At 58.7% G+C, this 25,659-nt stretch overlaps 10 protein-coding genes across 10 annotated transcripts; 6 read left to right on the forward strand and 4 right to left on the reverse strand.

The window, feature by feature from the left end:
* The first annotated feature begins 286 nt into the window (after positions 1-286).
* On the forward strand, positions 287-1,918 carry BJ171DRAFT_564413 (Alpha/Beta hydrolase protein). The gene is made up of 4 exons (XM_053113304.1): positions 287-843; positions 980-1,229; positions 1,393-1,507; positions 1,652-1,918. Exons 1-4 carry the CDS (start codon positions 396-398, stop codon positions 1,709-1,711), a joined length of 873 nt encoding a protein of 290 aa, XP_052972011.1. The 5' UTR covers positions 287-395; the 3' UTR covers positions 1,712-1,918.
* A 68-nt stretch (positions 1,919-1,986) lies between these two features.
* Positions 1,987-3,429, reverse strand: BJ171DRAFT_485600 (uncharacterized protein). Its single transcript, XM_053109127.1, has one exon. The coding sequence runs from the start codon at positions 3,191-3,193 to the stop codon at positions 2,408-2,410; it is 786 nt and encodes a 261-aa protein (XP_052972012.1). The 5' UTR covers positions 3,194-3,429; the 3' UTR covers positions 1,987-2,407.
* Positions 3,430-4,609: 1,180 nt separating this feature from the next.
* Positions 4,610-6,064, reverse strand: BJ171DRAFT_11010 (uncharacterized protein). The gene is made up of 2 exons (XM_053105439.1): positions 5,382-6,064; positions 4,610-5,035 (listed from the first exon to the last, which is right to left on the reverse strand). The coding sequence occupies exons 1-2, from the start codon at positions 5,922-5,924 to the stop codon at positions 4,772-4,774; spliced, it is 807 nt and encodes a 268-aa protein (XP_052972013.1). The 5' UTR covers positions 5,925-6,064; the 3' UTR covers positions 4,610-4,771.
* A 532-nt stretch (positions 6,065-6,596) lies between these two features.
* On the forward strand, positions 6,597-8,633 carry BJ171DRAFT_11017 (uncharacterized protein). Its single transcript, XM_053105441.1, has 4 exons — positions 6,597-7,109; positions 7,252-7,447; positions 7,556-7,807; positions 7,927-8,633. Exons 1-4 carry the CDS (start codon positions 6,769-6,771, stop codon positions 8,452-8,454), a joined length of 1,317 nt encoding a protein of 438 aa, XP_052972014.1. The 5' UTR covers positions 6,597-6,768; the 3' UTR covers positions 8,455-8,633.
* BJ171DRAFT_11014 (uncharacterized protein) lies at positions 8,399-9,783 on the forward strand. The gene has a single exon (XM_053105440.1). The coding sequence runs from the start codon at positions 8,813-8,815 to the stop codon at positions 9,662-9,664; it is 852 nt and encodes a 283-aa protein (XP_052972015.1). The 5' UTR covers positions 8,399-8,812; the 3' UTR covers positions 9,665-9,783.
* Positions 9,784-11,393: 1,610 nt separating this feature from the next.
* Positions 11,394-14,509, reverse strand: BJ171DRAFT_11030 (uncharacterized protein). The gene is made up of 3 exons (XM_053105442.1): positions 11,890-14,509; positions 11,687-11,757; positions 11,394-11,546 (listed from the first exon to the last, which is right to left on the reverse strand). The coding sequence occupies exons 1-3, from the start codon at positions 14,365-14,367 to the stop codon at positions 11,507-11,509; spliced, it is 2,589 nt and encodes an 862-aa protein (XP_052972016.1). The 5' UTR covers positions 14,368-14,509; the 3' UTR covers positions 11,394-11,506.
* A 2,683-nt stretch (positions 14,510-17,192) lies between these two features.
* On the forward strand, positions 17,193-18,723 carry BJ171DRAFT_418256 (uncharacterized protein; the record flags this gene model as incomplete). Its single annotated transcript, XM_053107333.1, has 6 exons — positions 17,193-17,235; positions 17,389-17,469; positions 17,598-17,679; positions 17,894-18,126; positions 18,247-18,306; positions 18,479-18,723. The coding sequence occupies 6 exons, from the start codon at positions 17,193-17,195 to the stop codon at positions 18,721-18,723; spliced, it is 744 nt and encodes a 247-aa protein (XP_052972017.1).
* A 248-nt stretch (positions 18,724-18,971) lies between these two features.
* Positions 18,972-21,968, forward strand: BJ171DRAFT_485611 (XRN 5'-3' exonuclease N-terminus-domain-containing protein). The gene is made up of 7 exons (XM_053109128.1): positions 18,972-19,144; positions 19,364-19,616; positions 19,776-19,931; positions 20,085-20,181; positions 20,378-21,057; positions 21,279-21,387; positions 21,531-21,968. The coding sequence occupies exons 1-7, from the start codon at positions 19,071-19,073 to the stop codon at positions 21,944-21,946; spliced, it is 1,785 nt and encodes a 594-aa protein (XP_052972018.1). The 5' UTR covers positions 18,972-19,070; the 3' UTR covers positions 21,947-21,968.
* Positions 21,969-22,116: 148 nt separating this feature from the next.
* Positions 22,117-24,386, forward strand: BJ171DRAFT_485613 (uncharacterized protein). Its single transcript, XM_053109129.1, has 2 exons — positions 22,117-22,691; positions 22,802-24,386. The coding sequence occupies exons 1-2, from the start codon at positions 22,379-22,381 to the stop codon at positions 24,331-24,333; spliced, it is 1,845 nt and encodes a 614-aa protein (XP_052972019.1). The 5' UTR covers positions 22,117-22,378; the 3' UTR covers positions 24,334-24,386.
* Positions 24,387-24,672: 286 nt separating this feature from the next.
* On the reverse strand, positions 24,673-25,656 carry BJ171DRAFT_11111 (uncharacterized protein). Its single transcript, XM_053105447.1, has one exon. The coding sequence runs from the start codon at positions 25,488-25,490 to the stop codon at positions 24,780-24,782; it is 711 nt and encodes a 236-aa protein (XP_052972020.1). The 5' UTR covers positions 25,491-25,656; the 3' UTR covers positions 24,673-24,779.
* Positions 25,657-25,659: the final 3 nt, after the last annotated feature.

Here is a 25,659-nt window from a genome sequence, read left to right on the forward strand (position 1 = left end):
GCTGTACTGGTCGCCAGAGGCCCACGTCGATCGATTTCCACCGCCAAGACCCACGTCGATCGATGCCCACCGCCAAGACCCACGTCGATCGATTTCCACCGCGATTCAAACTCCGCGGTAGCACAGCGCCGCCGCCGCTCCTCAGTCTGTGTGCTGCGCACCGTCGCACAAGCGCCATGCATTCTCCGTTTTGCAGGTTTGCAACTCAGCCAAACCCCGACGATCGGCGGATATAACAGCAGGCTCGCCGTCGGGGGGAGGGCTTCTCTCAACAACTCGCCTGCTTTCCTCCCAGTGCTCCTTCAAGTGCTCCTCCCAGTGCTCCTTCAAGTGCTCCTTCTAGTCCTCCTCCGGCTCCATCAAACCATCCGCAACCGCCAAACAGAATCTCTGCCATGTCGCTCGCCACCAAAGTTGCCCTGCCGCTGATCTTCTCCAATGGCACCCTCAAGGCCGTCGACCGTCCCGACGGAAAGATTGTCTATGAAGACTCGGGCAAGCCACCCAACTACACCGGGCGCACCGCCCTGGTCTCACCCGGCATGGGCGACTTTCGCCACCAGTTCCGCTTCCTGGGGCCCAAGCTGTTCGATGCCGGCTATCGCGTGATTGCCCCCGATCTGCGCGGCCACGGCGACAGCGACACCACCTTCAAGACCTACACCGTCGAGGACGTTGCTGCGGATCTCACAAGCATCCTGGATGCCGAGCAAGTCAGCGAGAACGTCGTGCTCATGGGCAACTCTTTCTCGGGAGCGGTCATTCTCGCAGTTGCGGCCCAGGACCCCAAGCGCTTCGCAGGTGTCGTTCCGATCTGCGCCTTCACCCGGGACATGCCAGGCAGTGAGTATTGTGGCGACTTGCTGGGTGGATATGTGTGCCGATTGGGAGGTCGCGAGTGCTTCTGATGCATATCCTTGGGGGGACTGGCGTCGCTCGCAGTACTTCCTGACCGTCGGCGCTCCATCCGCCTCCACAGCGTCCTTCATGAACGGCATCTCGGTCCTTATCTTCAACCGCCTTTGGGGCATGCCTGTCTGGACAACGTACTTTCAGTCGCTCTTCAAGGCCCCTCCCGCCGATCTGCCGGCCTATGTCTCTGCGATCCGTAACTCGATGATGAGCGACTGCTCTCATGCGGGCATCTTTGGGTCCTTCATGCGCTCGTCCAAGAACAATGCCTGGGAGCTCTCCGCAAAGGTCCAGTCCCCTGTTCTGTTGCTGATGGGGTAAGTTGACGGATACCGCCGAGGAGTTGGGTATGCGTCCATTCAACGACCAGGTTGAATATGACAGAGAGGGCCTGGGATATTCCTGGTGACTTTGACCGACGGCGCTGGATCCTGGGTCCTGAACTTTGTCGGCACACTCTGCCTCTCGTTCCTCTCGCAGCGAGAAGGACCCCGACTTTTCCAATCCTCTGGAAGAATGTGAGACCGTCAAGAGCCACTTGACGCAGGCCAAGTCCTGCGGGATTGTCCTGATCGAGGGCACCGGCCACTATCCGGTAAGCTCAGACCAGGATCGGCCTCGATGAACAGCAAGCGTTCCAGATCCACGCGACGGGGGAGAGGGAATCGCAGGGGGGGGGGAGCATTGGGCTGTTTGCTGACCTTCACTGCCCTGTGTTCCGACTTCTTCACTCTCGCAGCATGTCGAGAAGCCGGAGGAGACCTTTGCGCAGATCAAGAGCTTCCTGGACAGCCTCTGAGTCACAAGAGGCATGCGTCGACGAGCCAGCCCGATTGGCCGTCCTCATCTCCCGCTGTTTGACTTGCTTGATTCTGATTTTGGTTGATTGTTTCATTCTGTTTTTCGTTTGACTTGCTTGATTCTATTCCCATTCCACTTGTCCCTGCTCTGGCCCGAAGCTTGGATGGTTGCGCCCTTCCAATGCAATACACAGAGGTGCACTCTGTTTCTCAGGATCGGCCACGCCGACCTTCATAGCGCCATAGCCCCACACGCCTGTCTCAGGTAATCATCTCGGGAGCAGCCACAGGAAGGAAGGCTCTATTCCAAGTGAGATTATGACTTATGAGGGGTCTCTGATGACCCAAGAGAGAAGCCTCTCGTTCGGTATCCAAAAAGGGAGAGGGAGAGGGCAATAAAGTTATCCTTGGCCACACGAGGGAAAGGTGCCAAAGCACACCCGGCCGAGGCGGCAGGGACGAAGCGAACACGAGTCGAAATGGAGCCAGACCCGGACAGTCTCCTCCAGAAGAAGGTCAAAGCAGAAGATAGAAAAATAGAGAAGGGGGAGGGGGATCAGCGCGACGCATTGCATGGGTGTCATCGTGGAGAACAAGATGAGAACGAGGGAGGAGCATGAATCCACAGAGCGGCCTGGTGTGGTCGCCGGGATTGCTTGGATCACCGGAGAGTCACAGGCCGGGCGGCAGGAGATCTAGAGGCCAGAATCAGAACTCCTCATGGTTCGTCGGTCGTAGATAAAGACAATCTGCACAACAAGGCCGCCCTGGACACCGCCGGTCCAGCGCATCACGCCGACATCGCAGTGGGAGGAGGATGACGGTCGATCGGCGGATTCGGAGGAAGATTCGGAGGAGGGTTCGCTGAGCAAGGATTTCCAGACGTGGTCCAGGTCCGACTGCTGCCTCTCGCAGACCTTGAGGAGCAGCTCTTCGTCGACCTTGAGGCGTGTCCAGCCGAGGTTCTGGCGGTCCATCACGACGTTGACCATGACGGAGCCATAATCGACCTTTGTGGAGGAAGGAAGAGGCGACATGTACCACTTGCCGTTGAGGAGCTCGCGGCAGGTCTTGGGCTCGAGCTGGGTGAGATCTTGCAGCGTGGAGTTGGTCAGCGCTTGGACGGCAGGCATGAACGAGGCCGGGAGCTCGAGCAGGGCCGCGGTCAGCTCCGAGTCGACGGCCGACGACTGGGCAGTGGAGGATTCTGACAGCGAGCCGGCCGGTTGGACGGGAGGGCGAGCCAGAGGAGCGACAGGAGCAGGAGCCAGCGAGGGTCTTGACCGAGGCTGCGGTGAGCGGGGGCGGGCAAAGGGCTCGGGTGCAAAGAGCGATGGCGATTCGGACTCGGCGCCAGAGAGCGGATGCTGGAGGCTCCACGGGAAGGCCAGCGACAGCGTCGAGGCATGGCGACAGACGAGAGAAGTCTGGACGACGGGCAGTCGTAGCCGATCGAGGCAGAGGGCGAGCGTGCGGGACATGGTTGCGGCGGCAGCGGTGGTTGCGGTGGTTGTGATGGTTGTGGTTACGAGGTGAGATATGAGGAGGGAAAGAGGACGGGCGGGGCTTTTATGATAACGACGCAGGCCAGGGCAGGGCAGGAGGAAGAAGGAGCCAGCGGGATCTGCAGGTCTGGCCTGGGCTTGTTGCCGGGCGGGGGGGGATGCTTGTCCTGACAGGCGGGGTCATGGGCCGGGGCGGGTCAAAGGTAATCTCTGGACGCAGCGATTCGACACCGAGATTATCGCCATGGCGTGCGACGGTGGTGCGACGATGAGGGCAGAGCGGGCGGCGGGGGCGAGTGCACCGGGCCGGGATGCGATGCGGGAAGGACTGGGCAGGGCGGTGGGGCGAGGGAGGGAATGAGGAGCAAGCGATGCAGTTGGTGTGCGGGGCGATGGGTGGTGTTCAGGATGATGCTGTCGAATGATGATAACAATATCGAGTTGAATTGAATGTCGCAAAGGATGTCGCCCGTGTGTTCGATCGGGCCAGATACGACAGAGCGCCGCTGACACGGCTGCGCGCCACCCAGACAAGCAGATGGTCGACCAAGACACATGCCGAGCAACTGTCGTCAAGCAACAATGGTCGTCAAGCAACAATGGTCGTCAAGCAACAATGGTCGTCGAGCAATGGTCAAGCAACTGTGGTCGGGCGAGGCCAAACGCAATTCAGCCCAATCCAGACGCACGATGCACAGCCGGCTCAGCCGCCCAGCCCGGGCGCTCCCCCTCTCGCCATCCCGCACCAGCCCCCTTCCATCCATCCATCCTGTTTGCTTCGAGCTGAGCAACGTTTGCCTCATCGGCGGGATTGCATTGCGTCACCTGGGGCCGACCAGAGCCGACAGGGAAGGTGTGTCCCATGAAACAAGAGAGAGAGAGAGAGAGAGAGAAATACAAACAAGCAGGCCAGAGTTGCCTCATCACCGCCGTTGACAAACGGCAGAAGCTGATCCCATGTACAATAACGAGAGCAACACGCTTCAAACGACCCGGCCACGCCAAATGGGAGGCCTGGCAGATAGAGATGAGAGAAAAAGACAGAGAGAGATACCACACAGGAGGACCGGATGCTGAAAGCCCCAACTCATCATTCCAATGGCGCAATGCCGGAAACCCTTGATCCACATTCCGATACAACACAATCCGATCCGATCCGATCCAATCCGGTGTGATCCAGCCGATGGCTGCGTAAGAATATTCAAAAATGGCATGCATTCGTGCATACATGCTTGCTAGCGATGAAGGAAGGATGAAAGGAAAGAAAATAATAGATGAAGGGCATGGACCCGGCACCGTGACTGGACGGCGCAAGCCAGCCACGGACTGCCGTTTATCCAGCCCCCCGGGGCCGTCAAGCGGCAGAAGCAGATTGATAAATACCAAGCACTCTAGAAGAACGTGAGCCGACGGGTCAGTTGCAGGGTCTAACTCTGAGGATTTGGAGGAGGAGAGCACAGACGGGTGGTGAGAACACCCTGGATTCGAAGCCGATCCGCGAGGAGCAGCAAGCACGCCATGTGTCGCCGAGGTGTCGCCGAGGTGTTGCGGCCGTCAAAAGTAGGCGCGTCGCTTGAAGTAATCAAAGGCGTCGCCGTCGACCAGGTCCGCCGATGCCGAGCCCGCACAGCGGAGCGACGAGCCCAGGCCGCACTCGGTCTTGGACGGCGACATGGACATGGCAGCGGATCCGGTCTGGAAGCGTTGGATGTAGCTGGGGCCGCGCTCGTAAGCCACAAGGGTCTCTTCGACATCCGACTGCCAGGCCGCCAGTTCCGAGGGGGACATGAACAGCTCGAACTTGAGGCCAAAGAGGAACTGCAGACAGGTCATGTCGCATGTTTGGAATAGTATCGGGCGAGTCGAGTCGAGTCGAGTCGAGTAGAGTAGAGGTCATGGAGTCGTCAGAGGTTTCGGTCGGTAAATGAGTCGCGCCAAATAGTGGGTGGTACCGAGAGAAGCGTTAGCGTCGTCGGTCTTCAGAGGGCAGGGTAGCCGTTCTTGGTATATTGGCCACAGACTCGGGCGTACAGAGATCGCTGCATCCACAGAGCTGGACCCGCTCCTGCTCCACGCACCTGGGTCGCCAACCAACACCGCAGCGTTGCATCTCCGCCAGCACAGCACAGCCTCGATCCCGCCGCTCTGCATCACATGCCCTTACCTCCAGCTCCATGGCTCGGAGACCCGCGAGATCGAGCGAGGCCAGACGTGCCCAGTGGCTGGCAGCCGGGCACCAGTCTTCAAAGACCTTGTGCGCCAGCATCAGGGCGACAATAAAGATGCGATTCTCAAAGCCGGGCTCGCCACGGACGTAGGGATTCAGGGCCCGGAGCCGCTCAATATACTTGAGGGCAGCCAGGGCCAGGACCGGGAGCGACTCGGTGTCCTTGAGCGTACGCTCGCAGAAGGTCTGGAAGCCCTGTTGCCGCTTGAGCTGGGCGGCAGAGGGAGGAGCGCCCGAGGTGTCATCGTCCCAGATGTGATAGATCATGATGGAGCAGATCTGCGACAGCGTGCGGATGCTCTCGAGGTCTGGCGGCTTGGCCACAATCAGCTCGTCCTGCGAGTACAAGGCCGAGACCGGAAACCGGAGCGGGACAGGCGCGGCCGAGGCCGACGGGTGGTAGAACTTTGAGAACCGAGGCGATTCGCGGCTGTAGACCATGCCCGAGGAGCGGGCCGGAGCGGTAACTGGGATGTACATGACGAAGGGAGGGGGGTTGGCAGGCGGTGAAAGGGAAAGGATCAAAAATCAAGTGGGATGCAGAGACAAGTGTGGGCGGTCAAAAAAATATGTGTATAAATAAGACCTGAAGGGTGGCGGTGCGGGAATATGTGAATGTGTGAATGCGGATGGGCCGGAGGCGGTGCGAGTACGAGTGCAGGTGCGGGTGCGGACGAAGGTTTGGGGTATCGGGCAAGTGTCAAAAAGATGTCAGCAGGCGAGAGCAGGCTGAACTCGGATGCTGAGCAGAAGGCGGTGCTTATGAGAGAGCGGGCATGTACATGCGGCGGGGGTGTGCGGGAGCTCGAGACTGAAGAGTTTGCGCCGAGGAGAGGACGAGGGCGGTGCTGGCCAGAGACGAACGAAACGGGGGAGGGAAAGGGGGAGGGAAAGGGGGAGGGAAAGGGGGAGGGAAAGGGGGGAACTCGGGCTCAGACAGACAGGGGGGAAATGGCAATACAGGCTCGGAGACTGAACGGTGGGATGGGCCGGAGCTGATCGAGAGCCAGGAGAAGCGTCCGAGGAAGAGTGAGAGGCAGATACTGGCGAGCCACCATGGGAGGTGGAGACGGGCAAAGGCGGCTGCCGGCCTTTGGCGTATATATACCGTGAAGAAAAAGCGGCGGCCAATGGCGCAGGGGCGGTGCGCGGCTCGAGCCAGGCTCGAATGCGGGTCCGTGCGCAGCAGATAGCGTGCGCAGCGCTGTGATGGCGTGGCTGGGCCGCCCTGGTCACGGATGCAGCACATGCGATCCACACTCAGCCTGCACTCAGCCTGCATCCAGCCTGCATCCAGCTCGCATCCAGCCTGCATCCCTGAACCATGTCCTTCCGCATCGGCCGGCGCCGCTTTGTCTCGGCACCCGAACGCAGCTGCAACCAGGTCCTGTCCACCATCGTTGTCGGTGCTCTCCTTCTCGGCGTGCCGATCTACTACGGATACATCGAATATCAAGGGGCGTCGCTCTCCGAGGCCATCTCCGAGGGCTCCCGGCATCTTGTCCGTCTGCCGCCCATCACCCCTGCATCCAGCACGGATGTCGGCGGCCACCCAGCCGTGCCCGCAGGATCGCTGGTGTATCTCACCTCGCAGGTAGTCGATACGCAGCCGATCCTGCAGGATGCTGATTTTGATATTCAGTTTCCAGCGTCGCTGCGACTGAGGTAGGAAGCTAGCTGGTGTCGGCAGAACTCATCCGCCATCTCGCTCGCTGGGGGGTGCATCGTCTGGCGGGTGGTTGCCATGCTTCTCGCTGACCCTGCGTTGTTGCATCCGTTGCTTCCATGTTGCATCCGCTGCTTCCAGGCGTCAGACCGAATACTGCCAGTGGCAAGAATCCTGGGTCGACCGCGAGGAACGCAACTCGGAGGGCGAGACCTACACCACACGAGAATACTACTACACCCTCGGCTGGGTCGACCATCGCATCAACTCGATGTTCTTCAACCAGCCGTTTGCCCACCAAAACCCCAACTTTGACCCGTATCCATCCTTTGAAGACGTGAGTGCCTCGTGGCCGTGCTCGAAAGGACGGGGAGCGACGTGGGGACAGTGCTTCGGAGATCAGGCCCATGTGCTTACAGACCCGGGCTGCTTTCTCGATCCACAGACGGTTGCATCGGCAGCGTTGGGGCCATACACGCTTTCCGGCGAGCTCGCCCAGATGGCCCGGCCCCTTCGGCCCATCATCGAATACGAGCGCGAGGAGATAGCAAGATTCCGCACCAGCCCCGCTGTCCAGCAGAACGGATTCTCGTACGCCAACGACGGCTACTTTTATCACAGCTACGAGCGATCGACCAGCGAGCGGCTCTTTCGAGCGATGGGCACGTTTCTGGAGGGCTCGCTGCTGGATTTCCAGGTAACCCTGTCGAGTCCAGGTTCCCCGGCTTCATGGCCCGGTCCGCGACCTGCATGCGGCCCGAGTCGCTTCCCTCCTTTCCCGCACCGACTTTGGACTAATCTCGATGTCTCTCTCAGATCGGTGATCTCTTCTCCCGGTGCAACGCCGGCGATATCCGCATCCGATACGAAGTGATGCCCGTCAACCAAGGCGTGTCGGTTATTGGCCGGCTGGCAAACTCGAATGGCCGGATCGACATCTACCGCACGAGCCGGGGCTATCCCCTGGGCATGGTGCACGAAGGATTCGATGTGACTCCCGAGGCCATCTTTGACCGCGAGATGAGCGACCAGCGCTGGACGATCATCTTTGCGCGCCTGGCGCTGGTGCCGTGGGTGCTGATCGCAGGGCACATCGCCGACTATCCGTTCGCAAGCATCCAGATGCGGCTGCTCGGAAGCGCCTCGGTCGTCAGCGTCGTCATCACCTCTATTTCGTGGCTGACCTGGGGCTCGTGGCTCCGGCTGGTGCTGGTGCTGGCGTCCGCTGGGGCTCTTGGCTGGTCGTATCAGACAAACGAGCGGCTCCTTGGCGACCGCCCTCGCGCCCGCCCCAGCCAGCGCCGCCGGTCTCCTTCGCCGGCTGGCAAGCCGGCCAGGGACTGAGCCGCCAAGGCTGGAAGGTTGCCGAGGCCGGTTTCACGGGGCGCCGGGGGAGAACAAGCGCCACCGATCCGGGGGGGGGACTGCGCAGCGGGTCCCTCACGTGATATGCGTCGGTATTTTCTTCAGTGCGCGAATTTGAAATTGATATCCCCGTCCATCGATTTGCCCGTCCGTTCATCTGCTCGTCCGCCCATCTGCCCGTCCGTCCATCTGCCGATCGATCCGTTGATCTGCCTCTGTGTTGACTGCCAAGCAAGACAGCATCCGCTGCTCGCAACAATCGCCATCGGTGTACCCGAGCCGAGCTGCTGTATCCGCCGTCTGCATTCATATCCAAGACCCGCCCCCTCCCGTCTCAATGGTCGCTGCCTCGCTCTCTGCCCTGCCCTCGGGGATCTGCATGCACTCTGCACCGCTTCTCCCTGCAATGAACATCGGCGAACCGCCATCGGTTCCGGCCCTGGATCTGCCCAAACCATCCAGCCTCTCGCCGAATCCACCCACGGACTCAACCACGCCAAAGTCGCTGCCCCTGCGCCGCAAGTCCTGTCTGCTTTCCCACTCGGCCTCGCCAAAGTCCCGCAGCGCTATTCTGCCCCGTCGCCAGGTGTCCTTCAGCGAGCTGGTCAATGTCCACGGCGCCCACAGCGACTACGACCGCACACCATTGGAGCCCTCTCGCCTCAAGATCGACGATCTGCTCGAGCTGCTCAAGGTCCGTGCCGAGGTCGATGAAATCACACAGCTCAACGTCAAGCTGAGCCAGCCGACGCAGCAAGAGTCCGAATGCACATCGTCTCCGCCAGCAAGCGACCTTTCCGACGACGATAGCGAATATGATGAGCCGGCACCCCTCGCAAACAAACCTGTGTCTGCCTCGGTCGAGAAACCCACAGCCCCGCCACAACCCTTGGCCCTCTCTGCCATGGCCCCTCCGGTCGTTCTGAGCGACGCAGACCTCTCTGTCCCGGTCATCACGACGCTCTCGCAGTCCAACCAGATCCTGCGGCACAAGGTCACCACCCACTCCCTGTCCTCCAACTCGGCCTGCTTCGAGTCTCCCCGATACTGCATCCTCCCCAGCATCCCGAACCGACCCTCGGTCTTGACACCAGCACCGGCGCCGCTCACTCGCCTGCATTCCGGCTCCGACAACATCGTTGTAGTCGGCAAGTCCTTTGCCGATGACATCCGGATTCCGCTCTTGTGATGCTGTGGATGGGCTGTCCGGTCCCGTGCTATCATACGTCATATTGTGTCATATCCGCTTGTCAACACCTTTGATCCGCGCCACTCGACATGCAAACGGGGTCTGTCTGAGAACTACCTTTGTGAACTACCTTTGTGACCTACATTTGTGAATTACCTTTGTGAACTATCTTTGTGAATTACCTTGCCAATTTCTTCCTTTGATTCCCTCCCCATTCCCTCGATCGGCTTTCGAGGGTCATTCATCTTCTGCACCCCACTTCCCATCAAACTGTCTCAATTCATTCCCTTTCTTCAATTCTCCCCTCCCCTCCCCTCGCGAGCAGAGTAACTTTCGGCAGTCGCCCTCTGCAACCTCCTCACACACACATCCTGCTTGCCGACTCATTGCATCCCTAATCTCCACCAACGGATTACCTTCTCCCAGAACAGCGACCAAAGTTCGAATGACGGCAGCAGCCAGCATCCGTATCCTCAATCCTTCCTGTGCTTCTCCTCTCTCTCGGCTCTGGGCTTCCCGCAGCCCCATTATCATCTATATGGCTATTTGCGTTGTTACTGTCGTCGTCGGTTGAGTTTCCTTGGTTGTATTCCATCGCTCTCGTTCTTTCTACAGCGTTGTCATGTGCTTCCTTACGGGTCGATCGCGGTCAGGATGACGACCGCGGTCGCTGTAACAGCATGGATTGATTCTTGGCGAGCGACATGTCAATCCCCCCCTGTTGAGCCCCGAATACATTTCATATTTCATACGCACTAAATATCCAATCGAATCAAGGGCAGAACCGTGGGATTGGGAAAGGATCGTGAATGTATTTCTGCGTGAAGCCGCGGATGTCACCAAGGTGCTCAGACATGACTCTCCTCGCAATCTCCACTCCAAACCGACAGCATTTCCAACGTCCGGCAAACACGAGCAAGCAAGGTGGATCATGAACCAGCAGTAAAGATAAAGGACAGATGGCGACTGTCTCCCCCCCCCTTGAAAAGGCGAGCACGAGAGCAAATCTACTCAAACGGACAGGTTGAGAGTGGCAGATTTGGAAGTGACGATGCCAGAGGGGTGGCATCAACTCATCCCTCAACAGAAACAGCGGGGGGGGGGAACTGCATGTGCAAGCAGCTGTTTGCACTATGAAAGGGGTGCGTCGGTGGAAACATTCAAGTGGACATGAGGGCACCGGCAATAGAAGGGAGCAAAGTCGTATAGTGATAAACGAAGGGATACAAGCTGGATATCTGTTGTACGGTAGCGCTCTACGACCGCCAGGACCAACCCAGTAAAAAAAAAAAAGAGGGGGGTGGGGAAGCGAAAAGCAAAAACAGGAAAGGAGTCACAGATCTAGACTTGTCTATGACCGAAACAGGCAGAATGACAAACACGCAAAGAAGACAGAGAGAGAGAGAGAGAGAGAAAGAGAGAAAGAGAGTAGGAGGCAGGACGCCAATCACAATGGCAAAAAAAAGAAGGGAGGGTCATGCAGCAATACAGCACAAGTCCGAGATAGCGATACGACTTTCGAAAGAAAACAGCCGACAGTCGACACAGACTCTGAGTGTTGCAAACTGCCCGTCGCTAACAGACGCGGCTGGCAGAATCCAGGATTCAATCGCATGATCTTCCGCGAAAGCAACAATCACTGAGTTCCGGATGCGCAAAGAAACGCCGACATTTGGTCGAGCCCGACAACCGGATCGCTCTTGGTGCAGGTCACTTTCGATAAGCCTCGTTGATTTCGAATCAACCTAAACCCACAAACAGCCGCTGGAATCGTGGCCCTGGGGACTCCACGGGCCATGGCGAGTCGCATATGCTTCAGCCTCTCTCATGACGCGACCGGTCTCACTCGGCTTCCTCGATCAGGTTTAAGGGGAATACACCGCTGTGCGAGAGCAGGAAAGGAAGGGAAGGGGAACAGCAAGGGAATGTGAGTTGCGCGTGGCCCAGATCGATCGCAGCTGGCAAGGACGCACTGCCGATCAAGCCGAGAGCGGATCTGCAGTGTCATGAACGGCGTCTTACCTCTGGTTGGTCCGCAGATTCCGCCCAAAGCCCCAGCCATCTTCAAACGATTTGGTGATCTTGATGCGGTCCTGCAAGGCAGATGGCATTGGATGAGTGCGCTGTGGACATCATCTGTCCTTTCGGATGCACGCCGGTTGTTGCTGGCTGTTGCTGGCTGTCCTCTCGCACCAAGAAGCATGTGCATGACAGCGAATACTTACACCGATATCCATGTACAGCTCGTCATGAGCCGTGGGCTCGTGCTCAAACAGAGCGAGTGCGATCCGAACCTGCGATCTGGCAGCAGCAGCAGCGGGCTCGGATGGAGGGGCAGGGGCAGGGGCGGAAGCAATTGGCGGAGCGACCGGGGGCGCTGGAAGCTGGGTCGGTGCCGGAGGAGATTGGACATTGGGCGGCTTTTTCAGTGCAGGCTTGAGCGCCTTTGATGCCGATGACAGGCCAATGATGGTGGGGGCGACTGCCGGTGCTGGCTCCTTTGATAGCGGCGGCGACATCAAGGGCGAAAAGAGGTCGCTGTCGATCGGCTCTCTCGCATTGGGCGGGTTGGAGCGGCCGGACGGTGGTTTGATGGACTTGGGCTTGGACTTGGCCTCGGCACCGGCACCGGCACCAGCGCCAGCACCAGCACCAGCACTAGAGACTGCCGAAGCCGAGGCCGAAGCTGTGGCTGACCCCTTGTTGTGAGCAATGACATCCGTCACAACGGCGTCGATTTCCTCCAAGAGCGAATCAATCTCGTCCGAGGGCAGGGAAGGTAGCGACGATGATGGCGGATGCCGGGAAGCGTTTTGATCGCCGGCTGTGTGGCGGCCGCGCTGACTCCGGGACCGCGCGGAGCCCGCCGAGTTGGACCGATGCAGTGACCGTCCGTCATTGTCGTCGTCGTCCTGGGTCTTGGGAATGAACTCGAGCTCGCCCCGGCGCTCGGCAGCGGCATGACGGCCACTGCTGGCGGACCGGGTGCGGGAGCCCTGCGCGGGTCGGTTGGCTGCTGCTACGTTGGCGGGCGGCTTGTCTTTGGCCCGGCCCCGGGCGTTGCGTCCGCGCTGGTCGTCGGATCGGTCCATGTCAGCCTGGCCCATGTCGCCGGCACGAGGTCCACGCCCCTGGTCGTCGGCGGCGGCTCGACGCATCGGGTTGTCGTTGTCGCCTCGGCGCATGGAGTGTCCCGGAGGGCCACCGTCGTTGGCAATCAGCTCGGCCATGGGGTTGATGGACGGCGCGATGCTGGGGGTGGGAATGGTGACGCTGTCCAGGAACCGGCCACCTGGGCCCTGGGCCCACTTGGGCGGACCCGAGGACTCGTTCTCTCGGTACCCGCCCGCGGGCTCGCGCTGGACAGGGTTGCTGGTGAAACTCAGTCGCTTGTTGCTGGCAGCATCGCGGGGAACATCGCGGGGAACATCGCGGGGGCCGCGGAAGACATGGTTGTGCTCGAGCCGGGCCGAAGGATCCTCGCGATCGACGGTGGGGGTGCCGGCTGTCGAAAACTCGTATTCGTCGAGAGGGTGCTGCAAGTACTGCTGCGGCATGGAGCTCTTGGAAGCCTGCTGTTGCTGGCGAAGCTCATCCCGATCGGCACGATTCGATCCGAGGTTGCCAGAGCTGCTCTGCGGGGTTACCTGGTGGGATCCTGGCCAAGACGACTCGGGCCCACCCGAGGCAGGCGGCAGCGGGAATGCCGAGCCCTTGCCCTTGATCGATGGGGACGTCGGGGTGTGAGGAGCAGCCCGCGGGTCGCCAATGAACTTTGTCGGGCCTCCAAAATACGAGAGCCGCTGCGGGATCGATGTACCGCTGCCGGTGCTCATCTGGCTGACACTGTTGTGGGCCGAGCTCTTGGTCGAGCTTGGGTCGTTCGAGGCAGCGACGCTCGAGTGAGGCGACTTGCCGGGCTGGGGCCCGACCGTCAAATGGTCGCCCGATTGCGACTTGTGCAGGGACTTTTCGGCACCGCCCTGAGTCGAAGCGAACTGGGGCGCCTGCCAGATGGACTGCACTCGCGGGCCGATGTTGTTGGGACGACCATGCTTGCCTCCAGAGGGACTGGGCTTGACCTCCAGAAAGCCCTCGGGGCCAGAATCGGCTGCGGTTGGTGGGCTGGGTCGCTGGACAGGCTGAATGCCGGCTGCCGCCTGGGGCTTGGGGTAGGCCGAAGGCGGGGCGACTGGCTGCGACGAAGCCTTGGGCGGAAGCCGGGGAGTGAAGGCTGCGTTGCTGTTTTGGGTTTGGTGCAGGGGGATGAAGGGCTGAGTGGGCGAGCTCGACTGCCCATAGTCCATTGCAAAATCATCCGCGTAGTTGGCATCCTTGGTGGGGTAGTATGGGTTGTTGGGAGGGTACTCTGGCCGAGGCGGCTTGCGGCGCGAGCAGACGACAACGGGGACGATGATGGCGATGAGGAGCAGCAAGGCGGCTGCCCCGACGATGGCGTAGAATTCGCTGATGGGCAAGGTGATGAAGCCGCTGCTGCTGGCCGAGGACGATTCGGTTGGGGGAGCAGCCGCGGCGGGGGCGCCCGGTGTGCTTGAGGGACCGGCGATGCTGGAAGACGGAGCACCGGCCACGGTGGTGATGGGCGCTGGCGCCGAGGTATCCTGGGCAGCGACATGTTGGCCGAGGAGACCAACAAGCGCCAGCAAAAGGAGCTCGGTGCGAAAGCTGGTCAGGGACAACATGGGCTGTGCAAGAGACGAATGTGGCTGGGGACGAGTGCCGGGCAAATGGGGAGAATGGGGCAGTTGGAGCAGCTGGAGCAGTTGGAGCAGTTGGAGCAGGTGGAGCAGGAGGCAGAGTGCGGAGAGCTGGGTGGACAGGAGAGTTGCATGAACCGGGCCTGGGCTCGGAAACCAAAGGAATCAGGAGCTGGGCAGGCTGAGCAGGAAGAGGCCGGGCCGACAGAAGCAGTTGCAGTTGCAGTCGAAGCAGCGAAACGGCCGGGCCGAGCAGGTCGATCGAGACGATGGGGGCGGCAGATGCGGTTGGCCGACAGCGAGCAGAGCGGCTCCGGGGTGGTCTCCTGGGACGACGGCGCAGGCTCGACGGGCAAGCAAAGGTGGTCGAGGAGAACAGACCGGATGTGCCGCCGATGGTGTCGATTGCAAACCAGCAACGACCGAGCGAGGGGCGGCAGGCAGGACGAAAAACCTGTGCGGCCTTGTGGGCCTGTGCGAGTGCGCGGCCGTGGCGAGCGCGACGGTGTCGCTTGTGCCGGCAGGGCGAACAGCGACGGCGGTGTGGTGCAGTCGGCGGTGCAGTCGGTGCAGTCGATGCAGTCGATGCTGTGTCGAAGCATCGGCACAAGTATCACAAGTATCATAAGTATCGACACAAGTATCATAAGCATCGGCACAAGCAGAGGTGGTCCGACCTGCGACATGTCCACAGCCATGTCCAGAGACATGTGCGGCAACATGTGCTGCAACATGTGCTGCACAAAAGCCAAAACGCAAGGCAATCGACAAAGGCGGGTGGGGGCAGAAGTCGCCCAGCAAAGACCGGCGGTGCAGGGTTGTGCGGACGCCGGCTGAGACCGAGGTTGATACGATCTGGTGGGGTGGACGTGGTGAGCATCAACGGTGCTCTTCGTTCGGGCAGAAGCACACCATGTCCAAGCAACATCATATCAAACAGTACCATTGAATCAAATATCACTGTATCAAATATCACTGTATCAAATATCATCACATCAAATAACAACATCGTATCAAATAGCATCGCATTAAATAACAACATCACGCATCGCTCCTCCACTCGCCAAGAAACACCAAGCTGGCCGAACCATCCGTCGGCGTCCCTCCCACGGCATATCTTCGGCCGAGCCCATCACAGCCGGGCATGCAAATGCTGCCAAGCGACCCAACATCGTCTCCAACCCCGTCGCCCGTTGTGGGCTCGTCGACTGGCTTTCTTGCGTGCCGCCTTTTTCGTTCGCGCCTGGCTCGGCTTGCCCATCTCTTGCCTGATCTCCGCGCATCGCATCGACCGAATCTGGTCTGCTCGAACGGTTTCCTGGCCCTCCACAGCAGCGTCGCCATCGCTGCAGAACCTGCTGCAACCCAATCGCCGCATCGCCGCATCGCCGGATCCCCTAACAACCAGCACCGACTTCTTGCCGACCCGTCCTGGCAATCCGTCGCCACAACCGCAACACCCATCAATCCATCCAGACCCACATCCGATCGAGCACCAAGCCTCGCTGAGCCTCGCTGAGCCTCGCCTTTAGACCCAACGCTTCTTTGATCAGCCCCGCCATTCACCATGAGGCGGAATGTCTACCAGGACTCGCAGAGCGACATCGAGGGCCCTTCTCCGCGCAGCTCCTCTGCTCGCCGCGTTACCTTCGATCCCGAAATCCAAGAGCCCGATGAAGACCATCTGCCTCGGCGCCTCGATATCATCAACAGCGCCTACGGGTCCTCATTCCCTCCCACGCCTGGATCGTTTCTGGCCGAGAACATGCCGCCCCGACGCCGAGCTAACTCCCGTCGGTCGCGCCATATGCTCGACCATCTCGATGGAGGCCGATCCAAACCAAAGTCCCAGCAGCGAACGACCAAAAAAACTCAAAAGATGGTGCTCTTCCCGGTGAACCAGAGCGGCGCCACCTCGGACGATGAGCTCGTTTCCTACCAGCATCTTCACGATGTGCATCTCGAAGATACCTCGCAGCTGCTGCCCGAGGAACTGGAGATTCTCAACTCGGTCTGGTCCGATGCCGAGCGGGTCTCCAAGGACAAGCGCGAGCTGCTGCCCAGAGGTGGGGCCCCTGGTTTCCTCTCACTGCGACCGCGGACAGCTCCACGCAGATCGGCAACGTCGGTCGGGTGTGCGGTTGTGGCCGATGGTGACGCACTCATCCTGGGCTTTGCTGTCTCTGCGAATGACCCTCGCTCTCAGCGGCCTCTGATCGCTATGTCGATAGGAACAGCAGCGGGCCATGTATCGCAACTAACCCAAGATCGTCATCCACTGTGCTTGCCAGTGACGAGCTATTGCGTGGCGTCGAGCTTCGACAACACCAAGGTTGCCGCTCATCTCGACAAGTTTGGAATCAAGCACAAGACCTACGATGAGTCTCTGTATGCCCACATGGACATCAACAAGGAGATCCTGCTCTTTTCTTCGTCTCGAGCATTCGACATTGCTCCGCTGCTCTATAACGCGTAAGTGGGCCGGCCCAGACCCCGCAACGACGAAGCGGCGATCCTCTCGCCAAATCTGCACCAGCACCCAGTGCTCTCGGTCTGCGTGTTGGATGTGTGCCGTCCACGGAGCTAATCCACACCGACACCATGTTCTTTCCGGCAGGACAAACTCAACGCTCACAACACGGGCATCTGTCTCTCCTGTTCTGTCCGGCATTCATGGAATGTCCGACAACACAGATATGATTCAGCACGACATCATCGACAGTCTACATCCAAGCCAGCCTCACTCAACAGCGTCGTCAGAGGATCCCGGATCCCTCTACAGCTTCCAGTCTTCGCACATTCCCTCGTGGATGCAACGCAGAGAGCTGTTTCTCTTTGACTACGGTGTCGCCGGTGAGTGTGTGCGCTTTCCGCGATGCCCAAGATCCAACACCCAACAACAGCGAGCGATCCCTTCCAGCCCCGTCCAGTCGCACAGCCACCTCCAACGGGCGTCAAGCACATCGCCGCATTAACGCTCGCCTCGACTTGTGGGATTGCCTTTAGTGCTGTGGAACTTTACCGAAAAGGAAGAGCAGGAGTTTCTCAAGGTCCTGGCACCGTTCTCGACCAACTTTCTGAAGGAAGGTACAGCCAACACTGCTCTGTCACACGGTTTCGCTTGCCCCTTTCACTCAATACTCCTCAGAAGCCTCGCCGAGATCCCTTCTATCGGCGCATGTCGTCTCACCCATCGTTTCTTTTGCTGTGCCCAGATAACCAAGAGTCCGAGGGCTTGCACTTTCAGTACGATCTTGGCGGTCCGTCCCAGCCCAGAATCTTCAACGATATGATCACGTATGCTGCATCGTCATCTCTGGCGTGGCCGACGCAACAGCCGCGAGCACAGCATTTGTGATTGGAGACGGAAGCCGCGGCAATGTGTGCCTTCACTGCCAGGCGATTCCAGCGTGCCATGGAGTCTCGCTGAAGCAATCTTAGCCGACCGAATGGGGAACTGACCGAATGGGGAACTGACTGAATGGTCAACGATTCCCTCTGCTATCGGCAGCCTCAAGACCAACAGCAACATGACCAAGCTGACCATCTCGCACGCACTCGCCCAGTCCGCCAAGCTGGCCCACTTTGAGAATATGATGGAAGACACCATCACGGGCTCTATCCCGCTGCCCCGGAAAATGGCAAAGTACGGCGAAGTCAAGATGCCGCGGCCCGAGATCATGAAGATCATCGGCGGTCTCTTCAACCTGCGCATGAACGTCAATCTCGTCAGCAACGTCCTGGGTACGATAGACGCATGGGCTGATCTGTGACGTTATTGCAGAGTCTTTGGCTGGTGCCAGATGTACAGAACAGCGGTGCGAGCAAGGACTGACTCTTGTCTGAATGATTCCACACACGCAGATACGCCGGAGCTGTTTTGGTCCGAGCCCGAGCTTGTTGGGCTGTACAATGCCATTCGGAGTGAGTCCCAACAATCCGTGGGCGGCTGTCGTCCTGTCCCCATCTATTCGGTCAAAATGACTTGACGGAAGTGCCCCGACTTTTCGTCGTGTGGCTCGACGCAGTCGGTCTACTGACACTCGCTGACACTCGATGACACTCGTTGATCCGCTCTCGTCTCTTGCCCTTCCAGAGTACATGGAGATTTCGCAGCGAGCCAACTTGCTCAACACCCGCGTCGGGGTGCTCTCGGATCTGCTGGACATGCTCTCGGAGCAGATGAACACCAACGAGCGCTCGTACATCTCGTGGATCGTTATTGTGTTGATCTGCGTCGCTGTCGTCATTGCCATCGGCGAAGTTTGGGTCAAGGTGCTGCGACTAGGTGCCGGCATCGAGCTGATTCGGTATCCGGTGCGCAAAGTGCTGGGTATGTGAGTGTGCTGCCAGCCTTGTCCGTGGTGGTTGCGATGGGATGGTGCACTGCAGAGTGCATTCACTGCAATACAAAATGAGCGTAAAGGGATATGCCTCTGATCCGAGACGGATATGCCTCTGAACCGATGTGGCAGCTCGGCCGATTGGCTTGAGTAGCAGTGTCGTCGATGTGCCTGGCAACAGAGATTGCATCGCGATCTGCAGATGTGTCTGTTGGCCTGGTTGATCGTCTCGAGACTCGGGTTTCGACTTCCATCGCGCTTGTCGTCCGATCCGGCCATCCGATCGACCCAAAGCCCCCCTCCCTTCCGGCAACCAAAGCGGCCTTGGGTGATAACAGGGCTGACATGGGCGTAGCTGGATTCTACAAATGGCTCAAGACCCTCTCGGAAGGGTCGTTCTCGAGGCCAACCCGGCCCAGGTGCGCTTTGACAGAACCGAGCGGAGGAGCTGTCGGCCCAGTTCAGTCTGGCCCATCCGCCAGCTGCAACAGCCGATATTCTGATATCCGTTTCCTCCCTCACTCCTCCTCCTCCACTCCTCCTCCTCCTCCTCCTCCTCCTCCTCCCCCCTCCACTCCTCCTCGGCATCATCATCGCTCCATCGCGCTTCCACCCCCCACTCTACTCCATGTGAACAGGGCCTTTGACCACATCTATGTCGACGGCAACTTTTATCTGTACCGGTCTTCGCTCCATGCATCGCTGGGGGTCACAGGCGACTGGAACAGAGCCAAATCCAATGCAGTCTCCGGCCTGGCCTTCCAATACATCAACCGGAGCATGGGGCTCTTTCGTCCCCGACGGTCGCTGTTTGTTGCCCTGGATGGATCGGCAGGCTGGGCCAAGATCCTCACCCAGCGGGCCCGCAGGCAGCACCGCGGCGCATTGGCGGTGGGTTTGAACGGAGCATGTATCCTGAGCGAGCAAGCTGTGTGCCCACCCGATCCATTCGTCTGCTCCAGGGGAGATCCGCCGTTGAGAAGAAGGGATCGGGGAGGGAGGGGAGTCTGCAGCGACGTCGGGTTAACCATGTCCGTCGACACCTTGCAGGAACTCACCAATATCCCAAGCAACCACTTCACACCCGGGACCAACTTTATGATCCGGCTGGAAGACCACTTGATCTACCATAGCTGCCGATTTCTCTTGAGCCATTCGCTCCCCGAAGTGACTGTGAGCTCGTCCTGCGTCCCTGGCGAGGGCGAGGTAGGAGAGATCGCTCCGGCTCATTGAGCCACCGTGAGCGTCGATGGCAAGCACCGGAGCAATCCGCCACCTCTTCGATTATCGCAAAGAACGGCATAAGCGCTGACCGTTCCTCCTCCTCCTCCCATGCGCGACGAATGCGGAATGCGTCAGGGCAAGATTGTGGCGAGCATCGCGCGGAGACAGCGCCGTTCCAAGTCGAGCGACTCGTTTCTTATCATGTCGGGCGACTCGGATGTTGTTCTGCAAGGTGAGTTCTGATGAACAACACAACCCAGGAGATCACAGGGACTGCAACCACTACTGGACAGTCCAACCGCATCCAAATCTCACCCCACCCCCGAATCCACCGACGCTGCAATTACGACTCGTGGTGGTGCCGCCTTCCTCTGGATTCGCGATGCTCAGACCGGCCAGTTCACCAATCGATTGCTTGCCACCTGCAGTCATAGCCGCCAAGCTGGCCAACACCCTGGTTTACAGCACAGTGTCCAAGGAGCTCTGCGACCCCTCTACCTTTGTCAACACAATCCCAACCCGATTTCCGGCCTGCAACCCGGACCGGATCACACGCGACTTTTGTCTGATCGCACTGCTCTCCGGCAACGACTACTTGCCCAAGCTGCGGTATCTCCCACCACCCAAGGTGTGGGAGCGCTACTGCGAATACCGAGAAGAGAATCAGGATCAGCCGTGCCAAGACTACCTTGTGTCTGAGGACTTGACGTCGATCAATTTGAGCCTGCTCTATCGGTTGGCGAGCGGCAAATCCTTCAAGCATGCTTCCCGAAGATCGCCGGGCCCACGCCTGAAAAAAGTCCACACAAGCGCCCCGGTCGCCGAAGATGGCTCTGCAGCATCGGAGATGGGCAGCCCTATTCAAACCAAAGATATACTGCGAGTCTATCTCAACGCCCTGATCTGGAACCTGCGGATCTATGTCCTGGGTGACGATCGTGCCAGTCGATTTGTCTATCCGCAGCAGATCAGTCCCGACCACCGCCTCATCGAATGGGGTCTTGAGGAATTCTTGAAGGCCCTGGAGAGTGGCGACGAGTCCATGGAGGGATTCTTTTCCCTGCAGCCGCAGTCAGAGCCGATGCCGACAGCCCTTTGTGCCGTAGCCGTAAGTGCCCTTTACCGCACCGCTGCGACGGACTGAATCAACTCTTGAGACCGCTCTAACCGTGAGAACCGATCTACACCTTGGACTGCTACACTTTCGACCGTCCCTGTCGCATACCACTTGTGTTATCTGTTGTTCCGCAATAATTCAACCGTCAACATCTCATTGACATTTCATCGTCATCTCATCGTCATCTTATCGTCATCTCATTCACATCTCAGCTACTTCCGCACAAGGACAAGAAACTGCTTCCTCAGCCACTCCATAGCCTGTTTGAGCAGTTTCACAAACGAGCCGATGCCCGACCAACACCCCTCAGTCTGATCCAAGGTGAGCAATCGTTCGTGTTGACGACAGCGCATGCTCTGCCAACTACTGGATCCAATCTGCCAGTCGAGGTCTCTAGCCACCACTGAGCCGATCCTGACTGCCCTTGAATCTACCCTGACCACCACTCTTCTTCACCTTGCCAGACCTGGAGTGGCTAGAGTCCGAGGGCATCAAGCAGCTGGAAAAGTATCCGGAGCTTGCCATAGTTGCTGCGCCTGGCGACCCGACCACCATCACTCTGGACTGGAATCGTCCTGCCATCACCGGACTCCAGCGCGACATGCCTGATGGCTATGAATGGAAGCGGCAGGTGGAGGAAAATGGCTTTCGGTTCTTCCGCGAGACGTACGAGCCTCCTCCGGAAGGCTGCTTCTCGTTCGACCAGGCAGTCAAGCGCGAAGCTATCACCTGGAGGGAGCTCGGCTGTGCCAGTGCCAGGCTGTATGAGTCCGACTTGGAGGCAAGCCCGAGCAGGCACAGCGCAGACTTGGTGCTGCAGCTCACGCCCGACGATAGCAATCCATTTGCAGGGCTGCAAACCCTGGTTCTCAAGGAATAAAGCGGGATCTGATGCTACGACATTTGCAAGCGGCGATCCGGAATAGGAAGGGCTGGATGTCGGGGACAGCGCAAACCCGGATGGAAGGAGGGGAGAGTGTCTGAGATGCTTCGAGCGAGGGCCGGCCTTGGTTGCCCAGGGACCTTGATACCCATGCTCAGCACAAGGAACTGCGAGCCACGGTATCAGCGCCGGCCGCAGTTCCTTGTGCTCGGCGTGGTATCAAAGTCCCTGGGTATCAAATCGGTCCAGCCGCTCCTTGTCGTTGCTGAATCTGCCGAGTGACCAGAGGTTACGGCCAGCCCGGAAGACTCGCATCTCGAGTGGAGCTTCGTCCAGGCCTCCTCTGCCCACCCGTTGCTCCAAACGGATGGTTGCCATCTCCATCGAAACACCCGCCCTTCCCGCCGCACCTTCCGCTCTCCCAAAGCCATGAGCCAATCTCGACACATCCCGTCTGTCCCCAGCGGCGTCGTGGAAAATTATGTCACCCACAGACGGGCGATAGAAGTCGACAGCGACGAGATGAAGCAGCTCACCATCGTGCTCCTTGGCGAAATCGACGCCGGCAAGTCGACTTTTGTCAACGCCGCCGCCAACTATCTGGCGTACGAGGAACTCGAGCAGGCAGAGCTCGACGAGCCTCTGACGCTCGTTCCAGCGGCATTCGGCTACTATGACCCTGACGTCGGAGAAGTCCTCCCGGTTCGATCGAGACAGCTTGCGCTGTACAACAGAGGCGATGGTAGGTATCATGTAGCCAGGAGCTCTCCGATTGCTTTCCAACGGCCGAATCCTGGCTGACGAGCGTCTTGCAACTCCCCCCCCCTTCTCCTTCTGCCCTCTTCTCATCAGGCGCTGCCTACAAGAATGAGATCCAAGTGAGCGGCCATAAAACCACCCAGAGCCCGCGAACATACGTGCAACAGGCCCGGCTGCCGTCTGGTCAGGCCATCCAAGTCAAGCTGATCGACACCCCGGGGATGGGCGACGCCCGTGGCCCACAGCAAGATCGAGCGACAATGTGCCAAATCATCAGCTATCTCTCCAACTATCCAAAGATCGACTGCTTTATGTTTCTGGTAAAGTCCAGCAACAGCCGCCCTGGGACCTGGTTCCTCCCGTGCCTCAAAGATCTCCTCAAGCGGTTTCCCGACACCAAGGCCGCAGACATCGCATTCGTGTTCACCCATGCCCGCACCACGCTTTTCCGTCCGGGAGATACCATGAAGATGCTCAAGGCGCTGCTGGATCATAGCAGGCGCAACGGCCCAATGGACATATCCATCAGCAGCGAGAACCTCCTCATGGTCGACAACGAAGCATACCTCTATCTGCTTGCTCGGGAGCAGACCCTCTTCTCTGCAAACGATGAGGAGAACTTTGAGGCATCATGGGACCGCTCCTCCGAAAGCTGGTACCGGCTGCTGACTCGGCTCGCTGGCATCCCCTGGGATCCGCAGCTGAGACTCCCTGCCCGCAAAAAGGCCCGCCAGGCTGTCCTCAATCTCCACAAGTCGCTCGTTGATACGGCCCTATCGACCGTGTCCGACGTGGGGTCGCTGAACAGCCAAATATCTGCCCTGGACTCAAAGCAAGTTGATGTCGCAGAGCTGCAGAAGTCGCTCAAGATGGTGGTTTCGCGACCTGTTCGAAGCCGGCTCCTGTTTCCAGTGATGGTGTGCACCCATCCAGACTGCGTTAGGAGCATACGAAGTGGGAGCGGGGAATGCATCCCAACCTACGTGGCCCGATGCCAAGAGCCCTGCTATCTTGCAAACACCTCGGATTCCCGTGTTGAAGACCAGATACGAAAGTGCCCATCGATGCGTCGAGGATCCTGCCGTAAATGTCACCATCGATATACCTTCCACAAGCCATTTGACTCGGAGGTCGAGCACCGGCAGTTTGAGACCGAGGATCCCAAGGTCCAAAGCCAAATCGAGGCAGCAGAGTCCAGCAATGCCGATATGCGGCGAAAAATAGGCGCACTGCAAGAGGCAGTCGACGACCTTGAATCCGAGCAGCGAGAGATCATGAAGACGTTGGCCTGGCTTGCGACGTTCGTGCAAAAAGGCCACGATCGACTGCAGAACGACGTTTTCAAAGAGTCCATCGACCGCCATATACGAGATGCACAAGAAACCTTGTCTAGTCAAGCTCCTGGCTTGTATCATGACGGCAGCATGCTCACTATGCTCCTGGGCTTGAGAGAGTTCTATGAGCATGAAAAGTCGATACTCTCTGAGGGCATATCGAACCGCTCACGAGCAAGCCTAACAGTGAATGACATTTTGGATCGCATGAATCGGCTCTTTGCACTTGAGCGCACAGGAAGCGCATTCAAAGCCCTGGCGCATCAGTCTATACTGGCATACTCAAAGTGAATATGTAACTGACATTGGCCCAATACACGGAGCGCTATGCCCCTGCCTCTCGATCCTGGCGATGGTGGCCTTCTGTTTGGGGATTTTCGTGGAGAGTTGTGCTGGAACTTGCGACAACAGCTGATGAGACAAAACCGCCCGATGGGACCGCCAGTTGAGTCACCGATGAAGCCACTGAAAGAGCCTCCGCCCCGTCGCCAAAGTATCTCGAGCCTCGACCCTGTTTGGCCATTCGTCGAATTCATTTCCGATGCAGTTTATTAAATTTGCTCAGATGCCATTCAAAGTGAAGATCAGTGCGCAGTGTTGGGGCCATGTGGATTTGATGACTCTGGGTCCAGGATGCAACAATTCATCAATACTGACGGGGACTGAGGGGGAAGTGAACAACAAGCTTTATAATCCAATATAGACAAGCCGTACAAAATGAACACGCGCTATTCGGTTCATGGCTTGAAAGCCTTGAAGAATAGCTTGAGCTTGAACATGAACTTTTTGAAGCCTTTCCGAGGGGGTTGTGCTGGGGTAACGCTGGGTGCCGGCGGTGGCGGTGGTGGGGGAGGAATGAGACCAAGCGACTTCTTCATCTCCTCGTGGGTCGGAATCGCACCGGTGTGCTTTGCCAGAGCGCCGACCATCACCCGCTTCTCGCTTTCGTATATCTGCTTGAGCTCACTCAGGCTTTGGAGAGGGCTTTTGGAGCCAGCGGAGGTGCCGGTCGCAGCGGTCACCTCGATGCTTGCCCCCTTTTCTTCCTCGATGAGATGGTTGATATACTCAATGATCGCATCGTTGTACAGTATGATTCCGTTTTCTTTGACAAAGGCAGAGTAGCTGGAGGCATTTCCTATGAGGCGTGCTTCTTCACCTGTGAGGCGAGAAATGGCGCTCCTGAGGGAGCTGATGGAGCTCTCGAGTTTCCTTCCCGCCTCATTCTGGCTGTTAACTTGGCTTGTGGCGTGTCTGTTCATGATTTTTTTGGTTTTATAGACGACCTCCCAGTTGATTTGCATGTGGAGCTTGAAGCTGCGACCGCAACTTGAGCACAATTCATTTTTGAACATACTGGAGCCTTGAAACAGTGGGTCGCCGATGACTCCGATGCGAGAGTTTGGCAAATAGAAGGGCTCGGCACACTTGGTGATGTAGTCGGTCATGCTCTTCCCATTCTCATCGCTGGTGTGCTTGACGCAGTCTTGGTGAGCGCAGACCAAAACATTGTGGGACAGAAACTTCTTGGCACCGTAGCTCAGATCGACTGTCAAGGCACTCCGAAGGTCTCCAGCGGCGGCTTGAGCTTCGCTGAGCGCCTCGACATGGTTGCTC

Source organism: Polychytrium aggregatum (genome assembly GCF_025602895.1).
Source record: "Polychytrium aggregatum strain JEL109 chromosome Unknown BJ171scaffold_1, whole genome shotgun sequence".
Lineage (NCBI taxonomy): Eukaryota > Fungi > Chytridiomycota > Chytridiomycetes > Polychytriales > Polychytrium > Polychytrium aggregatum.

Coding starts and splice junctions, on each gene's coding strand:
- BJ171DRAFT_485611 (XM_053109128.1), top strand. CDS start 19,071: ATGGGCGTAGCTGGATTCTACAAATGGCTCAAGACCCTCTCGGAAGGG. Junction 19,932..20,084: donor GCGTCCCTGGCGAGGGCGAG/GTAGGAGAGATC, acceptor GGAATGCGTCAG/GGCAAGATTGTGGCGAGCAT. Junction 21,058..21,278: donor CAGCCCTTTGTGCCGTAGCC/GTAAGTGCCCTT, acceptor TTCACATCTCAG/CTACTTCCGCACAAGGACAA.
- BJ171DRAFT_11030 (XM_053105442.1), bottom strand. CDS start 14,367: ATGTTGTCCCTGACCAGCTTTCGCACCGAGCTCCTTTTGCTGGCGCTT. Junction 11,758..11,889: donor AGCTGTACATGGATATCGGT/GTAAGTATTCGC, acceptor TCTGCCTTGCAG/GACCGCATCAAGATCACCAA. Junction 11,547..11,686: donor AATCTGCGGACCAACCAGAG/GTAAGACGCCGT, acceptor GCTCTCGCACAG/CGGTGTATTCCCCTTAAACC.
- BJ171DRAFT_564413 (XM_053113304.1), top strand. CDS start 396: ATGTCGCTCGCCACCAAAGTTGCCCTGCCGCTGATCTTCTCCAATGGC. Junction 844..979: donor CACCCGGGACATGCCAGGCA/GTGAGTATTGTG, acceptor CCGCCTCCACAG/CGTCCTTCATGAACGGCATC. Junction 1,230..1,392: donor CCTGTTCTGTTGCTGATGGG/GTAAGTTGACGG, acceptor TTCCTCTCGCAG/CGAGAAGGACCCCGACTTTT.
- BJ171DRAFT_485613 (XM_053109129.1), top strand. CDS start 22,379: ATGAGCCAATCTCGACACATCCCGTCTGTCCCCAGCGGCGTCGTGGAA. Junction 22,692..22,801: donor GCTGTACAACAGAGGCGATG/GTAGGTATCATG, acceptor TCTTCTCATCAG/GCGCTGCCTACAAGAATGAG.
- BJ171DRAFT_11010 (XM_053105439.1), bottom strand. CDS start 5,924: ATGTACATCCCAGTTACCGCTCCGGCCCGCTCCTCGGGCATGGTCTAC. Junction 5,036..5,381: donor TCCGAGCCATGGAGCTGGAG/GTAAGGGCATGT, acceptor ACCTGTCTGCAG/TTCCTCTTTGGCCTCAAGTT.
- BJ171DRAFT_485600 (XM_053109127.1), bottom strand. CDS start 3,193: ATGTCCCGCACGCTCGCCCTCTGCCTCGATCGGCTACGACTGCCCGTC.
- BJ171DRAFT_11014 (XM_053105440.1), top strand. CDS start 8,813: ATGGTCGCTGCCTCGCTCTCTGCCCTGCCCTCGGGGATCTGCATGCAC.
- BJ171DRAFT_11017 (XM_053105441.1), top strand. CDS start 6,769: ATGTCCTTCCGCATCGGCCGGCGCCGCTTTGTCTCGGCACCCGAACGC. Junction 7,448..7,555: donor CGTATCCATCCTTTGAAGAC/GTGAGTGCCTCG, acceptor CTCGATCCACAG/ACGGTTGCATCGGCAGCGTT. Junction 7,808..7,926: donor GCTCGCTGCTGGATTTCCAG/GTAACCCTGTCG, acceptor TGTCTCTCTCAG/ATCGGTGATCTCTTCTCCCG.
- BJ171DRAFT_11111 (XM_053105447.1), bottom strand. CDS start 25,490: ATGACCGACTACATCACCAAGTGTGCCGAGCCCTTCTATTTGCCAAAC.